Genomic DNA, 19,046 nt, shown 5'->3' on the forward strand with positions numbered 1-19,046 from the left:
GTGACAAAGAAAGCCTTAACCTTTTAAACTATGTCCAATGTAACCACAAGGCTGATTTGAGAACTATTGTATGAAGAGAATATTAAACCATTTTTCAGAACTATGAATATTAATTTTAAAGGTGTTTATACCAAACAAAAGTCCAAGTATTTTGTAAACTAAAGGCAAGCCTGAAAATGGAATTATAATTTTAAAATTATGAAAACTGCAAACAAAAATAAAAAACATGTTTCCTCCCTAATGTTCATCATCACAATATGTAGGAAAATCATCTGACAGGCCCAATGTGATTTTGGGTTTTTTTTTGCTGTGATGTTTATTAATATTTCTAAATCCTACTTGATAGCAGATTTTAAAGCAGATTATATGTTACCTGCTCCCAACATTTTTTGGATAAAATCCATTTCATGAAGGAAAGGAGAGTTATAGCATGTCCTCCTCATTGTGAATTATAAGTACTGCATTATTCTGATGGGAATTGATTTTAAAACTTTGGAAAAACATTTTTATCAGCTCTATAAAATGGTTTAATATGCCCACACTGCTCCTGATATAATTATCATTGAGCTTACCCAGCAAAATGGCTACACAGCAACAGTATCTACAGACTGGTACAATGCAGTCCCTACTGTGATATGAATACTTGTTTTGAAATTAATTCTCACTGGCTGACAGACCTGTCATTCCAACCTTTCCAGGCAACTTCATTTTTGCTCTGATTTTTCCATGCTTCTATAACTGGCCACTTAATTTCTTTTTGACTTAAACTACCATCCTGATAAGGACAGTTGAAAAAAACAGAGCTAAGTTTGAAGACTAGTAGAATCGATGGGAAGCCGAGAGTGTGGCATGTAGAAATCCTGTCATCTTTGCTTCTGTGAACTGTCCTACAACTAGTTCGTATTTTGGGGTTGTTTGATTATTTTTTTTTTTTTATCACCTTTAGGGTTTCATTTGCCATGCTACAGGCTCCTTAATTACAGTCCAAGTATACTCCCCAAAGTTGGGTCTGTAATGAAAGAAGTGACCAAACTCTAACCATGCTAACAGAGAAATCAGCTCTACATAACTAATAAACCTCTATAATAAAAAGTCATGAATTGACTCTATTACACTGAGTCATTAAATAAAAGAGAGATATTCCTCCACTCCTTTTTAATAAAAGGAAAAACATACACAAATTTAACTAGTGATGCTGATCAAAAGACGCAATACCCTTGAAAAATGAATACTAATATCTCAATACTAAAAGAGTGGGCAATATATTTCAACTTTGAAACTGCTTCACAATTACACATTAATCCCCTCAGCCTGAACAGCAGGTCTATGAAGAAAGGATTGATCTCCTTTAATGATGAAACCCTGGCACCATGGTTTTATTTTTCACAACACGGTGCGGTTAAGAACCCCACTGTTATTATGAAAATTTCTTCAGCAAAGGAGCTCCATCACATTACCAGTGCACCAATTCATCATAACGTGCCTCGCTCCTGCTCATCAACAAGTCTGAGTGATGAAAAGATCCAATATTATCCTGACAGTACTTCATGCACATTCTCAATCACACATTATTACAGCATCCATATTAATTTTCACTGACACGCGTCCTAGGCCTGTTCAAATTAGGCAAACCAACGAGGGGGAGTTGATGAAATACCAGCATAGCCACAGCTCATTGCATTCCAATTTGCATGCAAATGGTTTATCAGGAAAATTCCATTCCCAGCAACCAGCAAGTGAAAAACAACCGTAATCTACACTTCAGGGCCACCATACAGAACTTAATGAATCGCAGAGAGAGAAGGAAGTGACAGACCTATGAGAGGATCGATTTCCACTGGCAGCTGGTAAGGCTGGTCTTGTACAGCACCTTGATGAGCTGGAATTCAAGAAAGAAGATTTTAAAACTCTGCATTTTTTTAATACATTAAGCCACATACCTTTTACAAACCAAATTGTACATCCTTAATTTTAACAAGATAGTTCTGCATCAACTGAATTAAAAAAAAAATAATTCCAGGTGCTTTCACAGGCTGCTTATTAAACATTTATTTTAGATTAGTGCTATTCTGAATGTATGCCATCAGCAGCAGCTCTGGTCCTGAGCCATAAGCTCTAGCAGATGCTTTACTGGCAACCTCTCCTGTCGCAACAAAACAAAATTAAGTGGTAAAGAGCACTGAAAACAAAATGTGACAACCATCTGCTGACTGTAGCAAATACTATTTTCCTCTTTACTTTCTAAAGCACTGCTTTGAACAAGTGAAGCACAAAGGACATTTTTTTAAAAAATCAGTTTATGATGTAGACGGGGAAATCTCACCGTCATCCAGTATTTAAGGATTCATACATCACCAAAAAACATTTATTTGCAAGTTTGTATAGAAGTCAATATATAATTCTACTGACCTACATATCATCTGGGCACCTGGCACACCAGCAAAATGTTTACCTCCTGAATTTTCCTTCAGTGATAAAAAAAAAAAAAGTGCACCTTTTTTCCCCGCAGCCACGCTGAAAAGAAATAAGCAGGCAAGCAAACTCCATGCCCCCGACCCCTCCCCCAGGCAGCCCACAAGACAATCTTGGAAGCAGAACAAAAAATGATGGCTGAATACTTATACCTATTGTTTTTCTATCTATCATCCATAGCTTAATATAAAAATCACTATCAATAGAAGGGTTTCACAAATAATTGGGAAGTGAAAGTTCTGCTGCAATGAAACACTAACAGAATAAAACATGAAAACCATGTGACAAAATGCAGGCACCCTGTTGGGTACCAGTGCCATTAGATGTCAGCAAAGCCACCAAACTCTATACAAAAGCAGGAGTAAGATTTTTAATTACACATCAGTGACAACTGGTCACTTGTCAACTTAACTTTTTTATCATGATGCCTCATTAGTAAGGACAAAGCTAAGCCCACAGCAGGAGATATGGAGCAGGAATGATACCTACCCTCTAATCCTAGCAGATCCCACTTTGGTATAAAATTTGAAGGCAACAATAGTGAACGCTAGTCTCAGGAAACCATACCCAGCTATGGTACTCCATAAAACACAGCACTCCATTAACAGCCTGCAGCTGATTAGCGTGTTCTCAAAGAGGTGGGCTGAGGTGGGGTTTTGTTGGGTTTTGGTTTTGTTTGGTTGGCTTTTGTTTGTTTTAAACTGTAGGTTTTCTTGAGCTCTTTGTAAAGGCAAGACAAGCATAGAATGTCTCTAAATGAAAAAATAGTGACTCAGAAGTACAGCTTACTGCCCTCCCTTTCAGAGGTGAGGGAAAAACCAAAATCTGAACGTTTTGTTTGACTCGGAGCAGTTGATTACTACACTCAACAACTGGTTGCCTGCTCACAGATCATCAACCAGCAGACTTAGGAGGAAATCAAAATCAACTCCTGCCAATTTAGAACCTCTTCTTTTCTCATGATTGCTGTATGTCTACAAAGGCTATTTTTAAAATCGTTGAATATTACATGCCCAAGGTCACACATCCAAGGTATGAGAGGATATTGCCATCCTCCTTTCAAACAAATGTCAAGAGCCCCGTGAATAGTTCTTGCTCACAACTTGTTATCTAGATAAGTTTCCCTTCCCCGCTTCTTTCCCACCTTTCTTTTTAAGCATTTCTTGGGTGGGTGAAATAATACATAGATGTTTCTACTTGTACAATGTTGAGAGGTAATTTGTAAGAATTAGGAAAAAGTATGGGGAGTCACCTGGTTTTTTTTCAAAATTTAATTAAGGACCATGGGTCCAGGTTTCTTAGTAGGAATTTCAGTGATGTGAGTATTACTCTAGTACAAATATCTTCTACTTAAGTTATTTGAGTAGAAGCTCTTTTTTCCCTTTCTTGAAAAGCCTTTGACCAGATTTACTGCACAGCACTGAAATAAATGACCTTTCAGGGCTTGGGCCTGAGACTCAGAGCCAGGAAAAGGAGGATGTATGCCTTTAAGATTCGAGAACATTAGAATCGAACACTGAATGACTATATGCTCAACTCCAACACATTTGTAAACAAAAATTACTTTAGATTGGTTGCTATGCAAATGGATATGTGGTTTTCCTTTCATATTGACAAATACATAAGCACCTAATAACTTTGGGATGTTTAAGTTACAGAAGATAAAGACTTTCCATATATTTAGTCTTCTAATTCTCATTGAGTGGCTTTAATATCAGAATATGGTGTGTTCATAACCAACTAGAAAAAGCAGAAAAGATTTCAGGCAAGTTCCACATGTTATATAACTTGTATTTGACATTATATGGTTCAGGCTTACATCTAACTGAAAAACAAATCTAAGAGGAAGAGTGTGACTTTATCATGATGCAATAGTGATATACTGGTTTTGCCTTGCATAGTGCCCAACGGCCTGGAAAGCAATGCATTGCTGTTACAAACATTTTGTCTGCTACACATCTTATCACACAATGGTTCAGATTACCTTTTTAAAGACAAACTAAGTCCACATGTGAAGAGCATGCTGTGTCAATGAACTGACTTGCTCTTCACACTTCAAATTTAAAACCGTCCTGAAGCAGATTCTGAAACAAACAGTACTGCTTGATGGCAGTGGTTTCTTAGGCTACTTACTTTAATTTACTTACCAGGAAGATTATGCCACTTGTTTACAGCAAATAGCCTATTTGCAGTAACTGTGATCACAGCAGGAGTGGCCAGACCAGGCTGGGTGTTGGCTGCTACGTGAGTGACAGGGGAGTTGGATGGGAACTTCAGAACCATGATAACATCCTGTTGAGCTTGGTCTGTGAACATCAACGGACTCTGCAGGAGGAGATACTGTTGAGTGCACACAACAAGAACCCAAATACACGGGAAAAGAAAACATGGGGAGGAGAAAAGAGGACAGGACAAAAGAAGGAAGAATGGATTAAACCACACAAGATCCAATAGCAGCTGCAGTGAAAAGCAAATGCAGTAATAGTAGACAGGCTTGTGGAAACAAACATTTTAGGTAGAAAAACCTTCACGTACACTATTAGAGGGCCTGGTTGAACACAGGGTGTCTATACACAAACTTTTCTACAGATCACAGCAGATTAAACTAAAAGTTTCTAATCCCCTATCTCTAGCGAAAGAATTCTTCTTCATATCTGTAGAGATAGTACGTCAAGTAAAGCAATGCCAAACTAGGAGACAAAGAAAAAAAACCCAAAAAAAACAAAACCAAAAAAAAAGTGAGCAAAAGAAATTCCTGCTCCCAGAGCTTGTCTCAAGTTGCATTAAATTGGCAGACTGCAATTCTTTGCAAGCCAGATGAGAACATGAAAGTACATTAAAATAAACAGATATACACACACTAGATACATGTTCTGTATATATTTCTGATGTACAAAAATAAGATTTATGAATGCAAAGTAGAAGACTTCACTGCAAATGTGTTTCAAAGGACAAACATAATCAAATGCAGTTGCAAAGAATATAAAGTGGACGTGATTACAGACACTATCCTGCGTTGTTTCTAGAAATAAAGGAAGGGAATGAATCCAGACTCTCATTTTCAACATAATATTTTTAGGTTTTAGGTTTTTAATTTAATAAGTTGAAAAGTTTAATAACTTTTTAAGTAAGCTCTCTAACAGCACTGCAAATGTCAAAAGTAAATACTGAGGACTTTAGATCTAGATATCAAACACAAGGAGGAAAAGCAAAACCTAATGGTTTTGTGATTGTGTGGTGTACCTAAAAAAAAAAAAAAAAAAAAAAAAAAAAAAAAAAGAGTACTCCATGGAGATGTAGAAATACAACGATCCTAGTCACCAGTAGCCATATTGCTTTAGTATTTGTAATTTTCTAATAACTGAATTAGAACACTAATGAAGTGTTCTTGGCTATTTTCCACCTGCAATATTTCATTACATGTATGTGCATGTAAGTGCATACATTTAATGTATATTTATACAGAACTAATAAAAAAATTAAATACATTTGCATTTTTATTATCACTCCTTTTTAAAAAGTTATTAAGAGTACTTAGAAAAACATATTGCTCTATGAATTCCTATTTACAGTCTTTGCATAAAGGTGTAAATAAAAGCAACTAATAAGCTACCCAGACACCCTTCTGAGCAAGTGGCTAAAAGCCAATCAATATTATGAGTTAATCCTCCCTGGATGCTCATTCAATTAAAGGTGTCAGTAATGCCTCATCTGATGTGGCCTCAATTAAATCCAGCTATCTGATGGTTGAAAACACAAGGGGATACAGCAACAGCAGCAAAACCAGACAAATAGGCAGCCTTCGTGTGACTGCTAATTACTACACCTGGTGTATATTATGGCTTGTGCACTTAACACAGCACGTGGTAGCTTTCAATTCGGTTGTATTCATGCATACATGCACACACACACACATGAAAACAGACAACTCCATAAATAATACAACTAGAAAGAATTCAAAATTGTGACATGAAAAACATCCACACTGTACTTCAGCTCCAGGAATAGTAATTTTAAAACCATTTAATATAGTGCTGTTATAATATCATGTATTAATAACCACAAAACTGGTCAAAGCAAGTGCAGAACTAGGGTTTTTTTCCTGTGCGTACCTCAGCCCCCCAAAACCACAGAAGTCAGAAACACTTAACTTCATAGAATTCAACTTCTTCCATTACATGCTAAATCTTCACTAATTCAGCATCATGAAAAATACGATCAAACCACACCAACTGCTTCCTGCCATCAAATGTATTTAAATAACAATGGGTCTGACAAACACATCAACAACTTCTCACGTTCCTCTTCTTCCAGAAACAAATCCCTCTCAATTAGGGCAAGTGCCTAGTGCATGGCACCATAATAGACAGGCACACATATGGCACATAGCTAAATGATGAGGGCACTTGTGCTCCCCAACATCCCTGTTAACAGGTCTCTTCTGAAAGACAGAGCCCTGTGGGTCGCTGCAATGGTTTGCAGCCTACGTGGGAGGTGCAATGGGCCAGCAGATCACAAATCAGCACAATCAGCTCTGTCCATCCAAGTACATGGGATCCCAGGGCAGGAGCATGTCTACAGCACACTGTCAAAGTGTAGTATGTACTGCCTGCAGAAAGGCTGGTGGGCATGGGGGGACAGTCAGCTGGGCAACAACACATGACATATTTGAGAAAGGCTCTATTTGACAAGAAAGTTTACATTTCTTAGACTCCTGCATCACAAGATTTGTAAGCTACTTTGGAAACATCTCAGATTTTTGTGTGATTTTTCTAAAACCTTTTGCATTTCAGATATGATTTTAATCTAGTAACTTTAGTGTACTTGAGTAGGACATATGTCTTACAGAACATACAAGAAGATAATGTCTTTTTTTATATTTCAGTGTAAAGTGTCTGTCTCAAGAATAAGGGAATGTAACCTTTTGAAAAACTTGTGAATTAGCAGGCCATTTGCTCCACATGTCAAAGTATCACTTAACATACTTAGTTCTGGATCTATGACAACACAAATGATATTTCAGACCCAAGGACTGCACACAGCATGATATGGAAAGTAATCAGTAATAAAATAATAGTTTGTATAATAAAATTATATTAGACACAAGTCGAGGTAAAAGGGAAAGCATGTTAATGCTCACTGCCTGGATTTTATCACCCTAGCTTTACTGCAAAACACATTTAGTCACATTCTTTGCTATGTAAGTTTCAGCTCATGAATTCCTAGTAATCCTGGTTTTAGGGGAAAACCTATGCCTGGGGGAAAAGTCAAGGAAGTTCCACCTCCTAAATCCATGCTTCTTGGGGTATCTGCCAAAGATTAACTGAATTGTCTCCATGATGACTGGCTCTCACCTGTACAGGTATGGTATTAACAAAATCAACTGATGAAGTGTTCTTGGATTACACTGACAAAAAAAGGTCTGTACTAGAAATCAATACTATCTTTTCAGCAATAAATAAAATAATAGTTAAGCACTGCATGCGCTCCCAAGTCCTACAAAATCATAACTTATCTGCTGCTTTAAATAACACAATTCCACAGCCACATAAAAGCAAAGCAAATTGGTCAGTTCTGTAACTTTAAGATAGTAAAGGAAGTAAACAAACCAGCAGGTCACAAAGAGTTAAGACGGTACCTACCACCTGCATGGCAGAACTTCTTGGAGGATGTGGTTCTATGAGCAGTTGTGAAGGGGTCTGTCCAAAACTTCGTATTTGAGCTTCAACAGCCTGGAAAAGGCAAAGGCAGGTTTGCATGTTAAGAGGTGCTAATTACAGGCAATAGAACCATAACTGTCACCTGAAAATGTCATTCCACACTTCTGGCTTGTTTCATGTTGAAAATCAACCCCGTGTGTTCACTGTGGGGCTAAGTGCTTGGCACTGGTACTAAGAATGAGGTAATCATTTTAGTACTGTGGATGCTATTTCCATGAGAAACTCTGCAAAACCTCATCCTGCTCAATGATATTAAACAGAAACAAGCTATTATAATCAGAAACCTTTTTATTGGCTCCATTTTTCCTTTCTAACACTGGCTTATCCTGTTTATATCATAAGTCAGAAACAAAAGCTAATTTTAAAAAAGTTTCTATAGGTAACAGAGTAGTGTTCTACTTTCTGTTTAAAACTCCATTGCTTAGGTTTACAGTAATTACCACAATGAAAGCAACACCAATCGTTTTTCTCATTTTCTTGTTTACTCAAAAAGAGCAAACAACTTTGAAGTGCATTAATGTACTGACCACAAGACCAATATTAAATGCAGCTAAATGAGAACATGAAGGTATAATGCAACAAGATTTTTTTAAAAAGTTTCTCTGTATGTTCAGCAATATGCTTTACCACTTTATTCATAGGGGATACATGAAAATACTATCTCATGCTTAGTGATTTCTTAAGAATAATTATTCTGAAATGTGTGAACTTGTACCTCTTGCCTAGGCATATCCAACTAGTTTTCCACGTTGCCACCTATTGGCCCACTGATGTAAAGATAAAATCAAGTAGCCAAAATTCGTAAGTTCTTTCTCGTCAGCCAGGCCCCTGCACTGTCCACAGAAACAGGCTAACGCTACAGAAAATCTTAAATCATTCACCTTAGATAAAAACTCTTTCACTGTGAGCTAAACTAAGTAAAATTACCTTGCATTTGCTGTGGGCTAGCAGATTGCATATGTGCTGATAGTTTAGTTTCTCTGTGCATGATGCATTGAGCCCTGCATTCTCAAAAGTGTCTAGTGATGCTGAGTACCTAAGGTGAGGCATTAGCAAGTTCTACCTTCAAAAGAAGTCCTGAGAATCAGGCCATTCAAAAATAAAAAAGGTGTTTTAAACGGGATGTTTGAATGCTAAAACACAAAACCACTAGCCACTTTTTAGGTATTAGAACACCATGTTTTTCTCTCAGAGATTCTTCTTTTTCATGGTTCAGCATACCTTGAAGGCTCCTTACACTTATATTTCCCTTCTATTTTAGCCATCCATTAAAATTTTCCAGACAATGGAATAACGCTTACGCTGATCTTACTTTTACAAATATTTTTACTGAAGACTGTTATTAGGACATACAATGTTCTCCTGTTACAGAAATAACAGAACTAAAAGTAGAATACACCTGAGACCTTGACATGATCAAAAATAATCGTCCTCTGATAGGAAACATGCCATCCAAAACACTTGATCTTAGTACATTTGGCAGGGCTTTTGAAACATCCAATCTCACCAGAAACAGGAGTTGCAATTACTCTGTGGACAGATTCTAACACTCTTGCCCACTCTGGGAAGCACCTAAATCTTCAAAGAACTGGTGAATAAGTAAGTTTATAAAAAAGCTGGCTGAAATCTGACATACACATATTGTGATTCAATGAGTACTTTTTGAGTAACAGCAATATCAGATTTGTGAAACACTAAAGCTCAGTAAGATCATCAGAGTCCCCTTCCTAGTGATGAGAGATGCTTCATTAAAATTAAAATCTGTGGTTTTGACTCGTGAGATATCAAGGGAATCACAAAGGCATAGAATTTGAGGTCCCTTAAGACATGAGGCATTAACAAGGCAACAGCATACCGGTCAGCAGCTCTACCCTCGCCATAAAAAGCTGTTAGCTTCAAAACATCCAGATTAGAAAGATTTGTCTACGTTTACTTGCAGATTGAGTGGAATATCTTTACTAGCAGATGGGAATTCTGTGTTGCATTGGGGGTAAAACAAGAAGAACACAGGAGGAGCAAAATGCAGACAGTCCTGGATGTCAGTTACTCTATGCTTGTTAAAATCTTCAGGGTGAATCTACAGTCTGTAGGATCTACTATTTATTTCCTATAGAATATATATCCAATATATTATTCCAAATGAATAAAACATTATTGAAGCACAACTCCCATGCATTTCTTTTAGAGCTGGAAATAGAATAGATAAAACGAGGAAATAATCATCAGATTTGTTAACTTCCTTTTATGTTGACTTATGATCAATACAGAAACTTCCATTCCCAAATAGCCCACACTCAGCATTTAAAGGGAGTCAGGATTTCATCTTACCCATGAAATCTGGTATGTCCTTTAAACCCCAATGCTACCTCTACAAACTATACTCTTTTACATAGTGCCATTACTAAGAAAGGGAAAATTAAACACAAGCTACATATATTGATGCAGAGATTTCAAATACTTCAAATACATTCATCATAACAAGAGCCCAAGCTGATGTAGAACAAAAATCAGATGTTATTTGCTTGAACCAATGAAAGATCAGCAGTCAGAATACTATTTTCCACCATCCCGATCTCAGAGGAACTCACCACCTTCCTGCAACATAAAACCTGGAAGAGACCATTATGATTTCACTGCTTACTCACCTAAGTGGTGCTAATCATCATCACACTCTTAGACTACACAACAGCAGCAGGAGAACAACTATGTCTCCCACCCACCCTCAGTGCAGAAGATAATCCTTCTGGGATATTAAAAAAAAATATCAAATTTTTAGTAGATAGTCACTGCCTGTTTTCACATTGTGTTCTGCCAGAACTGGTGAAACTGCTGACCAATGGGAAAATGATTTTGCCAAAGCTTGTCTTAGAGGACCACAAATTCTCCATTTTCAGTCTTTAACGGACAGTTTCTACATCTATGTTTATGATCTAGCTTAAGTCTGGGATTTACAGTTCCAGCACAAACAACTCTTTTAGACTCATTAGATTCCATCTGGTCCTTCCAAAAATTATGAGAGCCTATTATTTCCAGGATTACGACAGCCCCCTAACAAAATCTTTCCAGAACATGTCCTACCACAGGTAACAAGGTTTCATAAGACATCAAAACTGCACATAGACTAAAAGCACGGATATTGGTATCCATATGTCCTCTTTACCGACACCTTCAGAGATAAAAAAAAAAAAAATTGAAAAACTGTGGAGTAAAGGCGACACTTCAGCACAACACCTCTTTACATTCCTTTTAATTACCAAGGAAAAATGTAAAGATTTCTTTATTTAGCTTCGTCATTTCTTAATTATGACCAAGAGAGTGCACTAGCAACCCCAAATGATTCCTTCCTTTACCCAGATTGTATTCAAAGTCAATCCAGACGTCCAGTCAACGTTCTGATGATGCCTCAGTCAGGATCCCATATAGAAGGATATAAGATGACCTCCCTCTGTCAGCAGAAACATGTGATGGTGGAGCTAGAATCAATCCCCATTCTCTTAATTTACATAACAATAAAAAGAGAAATAGAGGGCATTTAGCCACCAGATGTCACTCAGACTTTTGTTCAACCTGTCAAAGAAAATCAGCTAGAAGCAGGGAATCTTTTCCTCAGAGAGATAATTAATATCTCCTTGGAGAAAACAACCTACCACTTACCTGAGAATATACAGTAAAATGACCATCAGTCAAAAAGTCAACTCACTTTCGAACAAATTATAGCCCAGCTTCTAACTTAATTTTCTTGAAAAATGTATTACTAGCATTAGTCAGTATTACTAAGAGACAGCCAGCTTCTTCTAGTGGCAGAGGAAGAGCGTGTGTTCTCACATTGCTGAATCCCTCTGAGGCATACAACCGTTCAGATTATTGCAGGTAGAAATATTTGGGAAATTTGCACAACTAGTTTCACATCTATTAAAGGCACTACATAACTGGAAAGGAATAACCTTGTTTTGAAAGATACCTTTAGTTCCACAAACTCTTATCTCTGAAAGCGTGCTGCATACCAGAGAGTAAAAGATAATAACATTCAACATTTTGTTTCACTGCTTCTCAAATATCCCAGTAAAATAGCCTTCTTCCTGTTAATCCTCTACAAAAGCAAAACTTTGGTAAGGCCAGAATTGTTCCAGATGCTACAACAAGAAGTAATAAAATGAAACAAGGTAACTAGCCCTTTACAATAATCCTCACAGTATGCATCTCAAACCACATACTTGTATGATAAACATGGTATTTTGAATGTTAATTAATTTATAAATATGAAAGCCATAAGCAAATTTCACAAATTAACATTTACCCGATTACCACAGTAACCTGTTCCTAAAAAAGTCTCCTGGATCCTCTCCTCTCTTCTTGGGGGGTGGCAAGGCAAGAAGGAAGAAGGGCAATAGGGAAGTAAATTAAAAGAAGAAGCGTGAAAAACTTGAAAATTTGGCTTAGCTATAAAGTAGCTTCTGGCCACTGCCTAGTACAGACATTTTAAGTCTCTGAACTTACCCTCTAATCTAACTGTGAAGAAAGTTAATTCAACAGTATGCAGTACCCACCAAATACGGCTGTAAATTTTTTGGGAAGGAGGGTGATGGGGAGGTTGAACATATGGATGCAGTTAAGGTAAAAACAGATGTTTGTTACTTTTCTTTGCAGCAACACTCAGAAACTAAGTCAAAATTGCTTTTTTTTTCATGTTTATGTCTGAAAGAACTATAAAATTAAATATGAGGGAGGGCAGGTGGAGGGGGAACTGCAGTGAGTGTCACAGAGAAAGAATGAAACGGTCTCCAGTTTTGAACTGAAATCCTGAAACGAAGGCCCATATAGCTAAAAGGCAAGACATACACCGTTTAACTCTAGATTAAAAGACCCTTAAAGGGACTAACTCAGAGTTGCTTTCATCATGCCTGCTCAGACACTAAATACCCATGTTAAAACGCACGCCTCAGTCTGAACACATGACAAGCTACAACCTTTCCGTTTGCTACAGAGGCTACTTTCCATCAATGTGCCTTTAAAAGATCTACACCAAAGTATTTCTAGTTACTTCTCAAATCTGTAAGATTTAATTGCCAAGCATTTGAACACCCAGGTGAAATAACATCATGCATTGTAATACATATTCTTTCAGCATATGTGTTATGGACAGAAAATGTTTTGGGTTCATCCTCCATCTTTCTACCCAGTATTTGTGACCAGAAAATAACAATCCTTGCAAAAATAATTACTTTGGCTCTCTGCCACTCCTACCTCACTTTTCAATATTCAAAAAGGTTTACACACATGTTCCTCAGTGATTTCTACTGGCTTGAGCGATACGCAATTATGATTACTTGTTTTCCCTTTCCTTCCACCCAGATGTTGCTTAACAGCACCAGAGAACACAGAATATTTGACAGGTTTCCCCTCAGACAGTGAAGTTGAATGGTTTAGCAGCCAACTGACTAGCCCCCCATGGGATGGTGATTAAAATCAAGCTCTGATAACAAGTGATCAGAAAACCTCTTCTGACCAGATAGTCACTTACAGTCCCACAGGAAGATTCTGTTAAATTCCTCACACACTACAGAAACACAGATAACACTAGCTGGAGAACAAGCACGATTCATAACAATTAGATAAAATTGCTGAAAACAGGCTAACGATTATAGAGGAGAAGCTCTTTGTGGTACCATCTCCCCTTGTTTCATAGCAATCCCCATTAGATCAAGATTGTGAAAAATGGGCAAAATGCTTTTCTGACACAGGCAATGTATATGCTTGCTGACTGTACACCTGCCCTGGGGATACTGCACTACACTTGACCCAGGGAAAAAATACAGCACTCAAATGTTAGTATTATAAATTCACACACTCCCATTCAGTGTTTTAAAACATAAAATGAGCAGCCTCATTTCTTCATGCCAAACCAGAAAAATCTTTCTCCTGGTTCAACTTCGCAAATCAACCCTTTTTACGTTGAATCCCTTCAATTTTTTATCATTGCACTATTCACTTAACGTACTGGTTTAAAGAAAATTGCCTACACCAGCTTTGAAATGTAACAAATGGCAGGGAAGGGAAGGGAGCAAGGAGGGAAGAAAGGCTAAAGAAAAGGTACTACAAGATCAAGAGTTACATACTGTTCTGTAGGTTCTGTTAAACAGGCCTGCAACGCGTTTGTGATAAACCCTCTGATAACCAAGCAGAGTGTACAAGATGCCTGTTGCAGCCCACTAATGCAGTTACTACTTCAACTCAAGTTTATTGACTTCAGAACTGAAGCATGGGCAGAAATACTGTCAACAACCTGCAGAGGGGGACATTATTAGAGTACACTAGTAAGTTGGTATGAAGGAAAAAGCGCCCAACCTTTCACTACTGTAGTGCATTAAGGATATATGTAACAAAACTGAGTATGCCTCATTACACAAGAAAGCAACATTAAAATGTAGAGAGTAAAGCCATCGAATATAAATGAAGCAGAGGAGTGGGTTTTTTTCTTCCTTCCTTATAGCTTCCTTGCAACACATCTGTTATATAATAGTTCCTTTTTTTTTTACTTCCCCTAATTTCAGTTCCTTCTGTCTGCCCAGAATACTTGTTGTCTTTTGGAAGTTGGTTACTAGTCTAACCACTTGTTATTTACTAAATTCAAACTACTATAGATACTTGGAGGGGGGAGTGGTTACCCCACACAGGATTATTTTTTTCCTCAGAGCTATTTGCAATTCAATGTACGAATAATACTCCCTTCTGTTCACATCACAGAGGAAGTGTAGAATAGAGCATAGCATAGGATACCTTCCACCACACGTTTAAAAACAAAAACACTAACTCAGCTCTCAAACTATATTAAGAAATGTTCTATGAGAATCAAAAAAAATGAAGTCTTTTTGTCCAGACAAATCAGTATAATGACTGCCATGTAATTGTCAAAGTAATACAGGAAGTAATCACAGTTTGTGAGAATACAAATAGATCCCCCTCAGGGCCATGCAAGTTGCTCCAATCTGAATATATACATTCCAGGCATATTAAACAGAGGCATAGCACGGCCTGGCTGCAATCTCCAGTTCACGCAGCTGTCCATCTACTGCAGTGTAATCCCAGCTGCCAATCTGAAAGAAACCAGTTAGTCAGAGCAGACACAACCAACAGAAACAAATGTCACTCAATAATGTTCAGAGGCACTGGGTTCATGGATAATTTCAAACAGTATCTCTGTCTGGAGCACTGATGTGCTCATTCAAAACACCTAAATCTTTGGCTACTGGAAAGAAGCAGATAAAAAAACTAGAACTAGAAAAACAGGTCTGGTAGTACTTCAAAGAGACTGACAAAATAAAAAGGAAAAAAGAGTCTAAAAAGAAAGTTAAGATGAATTTAAAGACCTGCAAATAAAACTGGACTCAGTGCAAGCAAAATCCTAAGCAGTTCTGTGGCTACTTTTAAAAAATATAAGCCTCTATTTTATCTGAGCACCACAAACAAAATTGCCTCATGTTTCTCTCTGCTGTGGCAGCTGAAGATTTCAAGAGAGCAACTCATTGCTTCCATTTAAAATCAATAACTATCTCACAGAAAGTATCAGCATTGCCACATGCGATACCTTGAAACTTCATTGATTTCTGGCATTATTCATTCACTCCTCTAAACAGCTAAATATAATCTTTAAAACTTGCTGCAATCACAGAGTCTACCTGCTACTTAGCTGACTCCAAATTTTCTGATACAAAACTTCCCTCTGGAAAAAAGCAATCTGTTCCGATCTGTTAGCATTCCATGGAACTTCTTCAACTTTGATGCCATCTCTATTTATTAAATAAAAAAAAACTTAGTTAAAATAAAACATTTCAGTCTGAAGGAGATTAATATATGGATGTAAAGATCCAACATTTAATGGTCTTACATGATCACCTTTCAGAATGTGTAACCGTTGTGAAAAAGAAACAACTAATTTTGTGAAGCTAAGAAATACATTTATTTAAACTAAGTCAAAACTGCTACCTGCAAGATCAAACTTGCTGTTTTCAAAGTATGTGTACAATATTACCTCAGTCTCCTACTGCAATGAATGAACTTTCTATTATCATTTAATAAAATGTAACATTTGAGACCTGATTTTTGGACACTGCTTGAGGAAAAGCACCTTTGCACAACCGCAAGCACAGCACTCAAGAAGCACCTATCGTTCAAATACAACTAATAACTAATATAATACAGTTTGGTAAGTAAATACTACACCACATCCACAGACACAGTGGGAACACTGATGAGCTAGACACCCTAGGCTGCAATAAGCAAATACAATGAAAACACTCCAAACAAAAATTTTTAGTTTCCCAGTTACTGTGAAAGTCAATACAGATATTTTCAGACTGCATTAAAGAGCCATCAAATAATCAAAGCATGCTGACAACATAAAAAATAATGATATTTTTGTAGCTAGTTCACTCCTGTTTGATTCAAGGCTTAGTGTATGATATCTGCAGCTATTATACAATAGTGTTTCTCATCCTTTCCACATGGGGAAGAGGGGAAAAAAAAGTTTAAAAATTTAAATACTTTCTATGAAAAAAAAAGTTATTTTTGAAGGATTATGAGTATCCCTTTTTTTCCATCCCTTGTTTACTTTTTGATTGCTCTTTCTTATTTAATGTTGGCCAACAAATACGTCAGCTATCTAAGACTGACCAGCCAGGCACAAATGAAAACCTAAAGAGCCCAGGGGGTCTCAAGGCCTCTCTGGTTCTGATAGATCCATGAGACAGGTCAAGCAAGAAGAGGTGAGGGAACTGACTGCACTGAAAATTTCTATCCTTTGAATTTCAATCAGGGGCTGAGAAAAAAAGCACTCGAAGCCGAAGAACTGATTTACATGAGTTACTTCCTTCCAAAAAGCTTTACTACTTCCAGCCAAAGCTGTTGTTTTATTCTTACTTTTTTAATCCTTATATATCAGGCGTCTCAGTCCTGCTTTAATTAACTCCATAAGAGCACTCTTTCCTGCTGGATAGAGAAGCAGAAGCACCAGATAAAATTAGAATCTATTCTGTAATGAAGGACAAAAAGAGAACATCCAGGTCAAATATTTTTATGGATTGAAACCTAGCTGAATACTTTTATGGCTGTTTCTACGGACTGTAGCAAATTCGTAAGTTAAGACAAAGGGCAATAAACCCCATTTGTCATGTCAAACTCTGGGCTGAATGGAATCAAAGAAGTGCCACACCTCCCAGATATCACAGTAAACACTTGCTTATGCTCATTTTGCCTGTTTACTCTAATACCACAGATAGGTCACAGTGTGAGCTGAGATGTGAGAATTAATAGGTAAATGATACAAACTGGTGGCAGGAATGACGCTCCTGTTATTTTAATGCTCCTTTTACCAGATCATAATACTTCATCTTTTTATGGTACAGTTCCAATGCCCAGACAAGCTGATTTCACGCAGCAGTGGTACCTGCCCACCCACCACAGCACTGGAGGTCCTGTCTTCATTACACAGCCCTGCTCTGCATACCTTCACAGGAATAGACCAGGGCATGGGTTTGGTTGCAAGCTAACAAGTCCACCTCTCCTTAGCCATGAAATCAGTATGCTTCCTTTAAAAATAGTCGTCTTAATTCTGGTTCCATATAATGGTATTTTACTATGGGTTTGCAATTAAAACTAGACTAATCCTTAACATTTATTTGGCTTCTCACAATGTTCCTCTGCTGTACAACGTCAAGCATGCCATCTGCACAACACACTTCTGGCCAGAGACGATTCAAAGATTGTTTCTACAGTACTTTGAATTTTGCCTGCATGAATTTGTTACTTACTGAATTCAGCACATCTAAATTTACTGCTCTGAGACAGTACTTTTATAATCACTTTATCCTACTTTTTAGAACGCACTGAAGCCACAACAAAGACTGTTGCCCAACCTGCTAAAAACAGACTGATCGTTTTCCCAACTATTTAGCAAATGTTAACTATGCTATAAATACAAATCGTGTTTATACTTTGTGAAAGATTCACTGTTGTCAGAGTTCTCCAGCTGAGTTGGAGCTGAAATATGCTATTAACTCCCACCATGAACACAGCTAAAAGAGAGGCCAAAAATGCTTTCTCTGGGATAAGATATCAGATCTGCTACTGCTGTCATGAAACTGGGGTCATGTAAACTAAACATCCTTGTAAGATCTTTTGGAAAGCACAGAAGTCTCTCAAACTGTAAATATTTAAAAATAAAATTAGACTCATAAGAGATAGGTCTAAGATACATAAAACTTACCCAAAGATATTAATCTCGGGCAACATTTAAAAGCTATTATCCATAGAATAATTTACCCCATATGCCTTAAAACTGAAAATAAAAGAATTATTTCATCTCTTTATATAATCAGAAGTGGCACATTCAAGTAACATACCAAATGCTACGTCCAAGCTGATTCTTCAGAATCTCTCTTTAGAAACTCCTCAGTTCATATGGAAATAAAATATCAACAGCAGAACGAAAGGTGCCGATAGAATGGAGAAAGCTGTGCTTCCTAATGTTAAACAGACTACCTTCATGTAACAAAAAGGCACCTTCTCTTCAAAGGAAGAAGTATAAAACAACTAAATTATCTACGGTTAAAAGCAAATCACTTAATGGAATTGTGGAGTATTAATCGGATAGGACTTCTTCTCATCTTTTTCAAACTATTATTGCTAATTTAAAAATCATCAGTCCTCCTTAATTGCTGCCTACAAAGATCATATCAGATGAATTTTTTAAAATTATTTAAATAATATGGTTAGGTGCTTTTTGATAAGCATGGTACAAAATTTAGTATGCTTCATGAGGTTCGGGGATTCCTGTAACAAATTAATGACGTATTCTCA

At 37.1% G+C, this 19,046-nt stretch overlaps 1 protein-coding gene across 4 annotated transcripts in view; it reads right to left on the reverse strand.

Moving 5' to 3' along the window:
- Positions 1–19,046, reverse strand: part of LRBA (LPS responsive beige-like anchor protein) — a 410,948-nt gene that overhangs the window by 36,044 nt on the left and 355,858 nt on the right. For 3 of the 4 annotated variants that reach the window (XM_055700881.1, XM_055700879.1, XM_055700878.1), the window contains 3 exons: positions 8,115–8,204; positions 4,620–4,812; positions 1,817–1,879 (listed from right to left, as the gene is read on the reverse strand). In XM_055700881.1, coding sequence (XP_055556856.1) covers positions 1,817–1,879; positions 4,620–4,812; positions 8,115–8,204 — 346 coding nt within the window. The remainder of the gene's footprint in view (positions 1–1,816; positions 1,880–4,619; positions 4,813–8,114; positions 8,205–19,046) is intronic. The other variant, XM_055700880.1, reaches the window with a different exon arrangement.

The sequence above is a fragment of the Falco cherrug genome, chromosome 1 (genome assembly GCF_023634085.1).
Source record: "Falco cherrug isolate bFalChe1 chromosome 1, bFalChe1.pri, whole genome shotgun sequence".
NCBI classification, from domain to species: Eukaryota; Metazoa; Chordata; class Aves; order Falconiformes; family Falconidae; genus Falco; species Falco cherrug.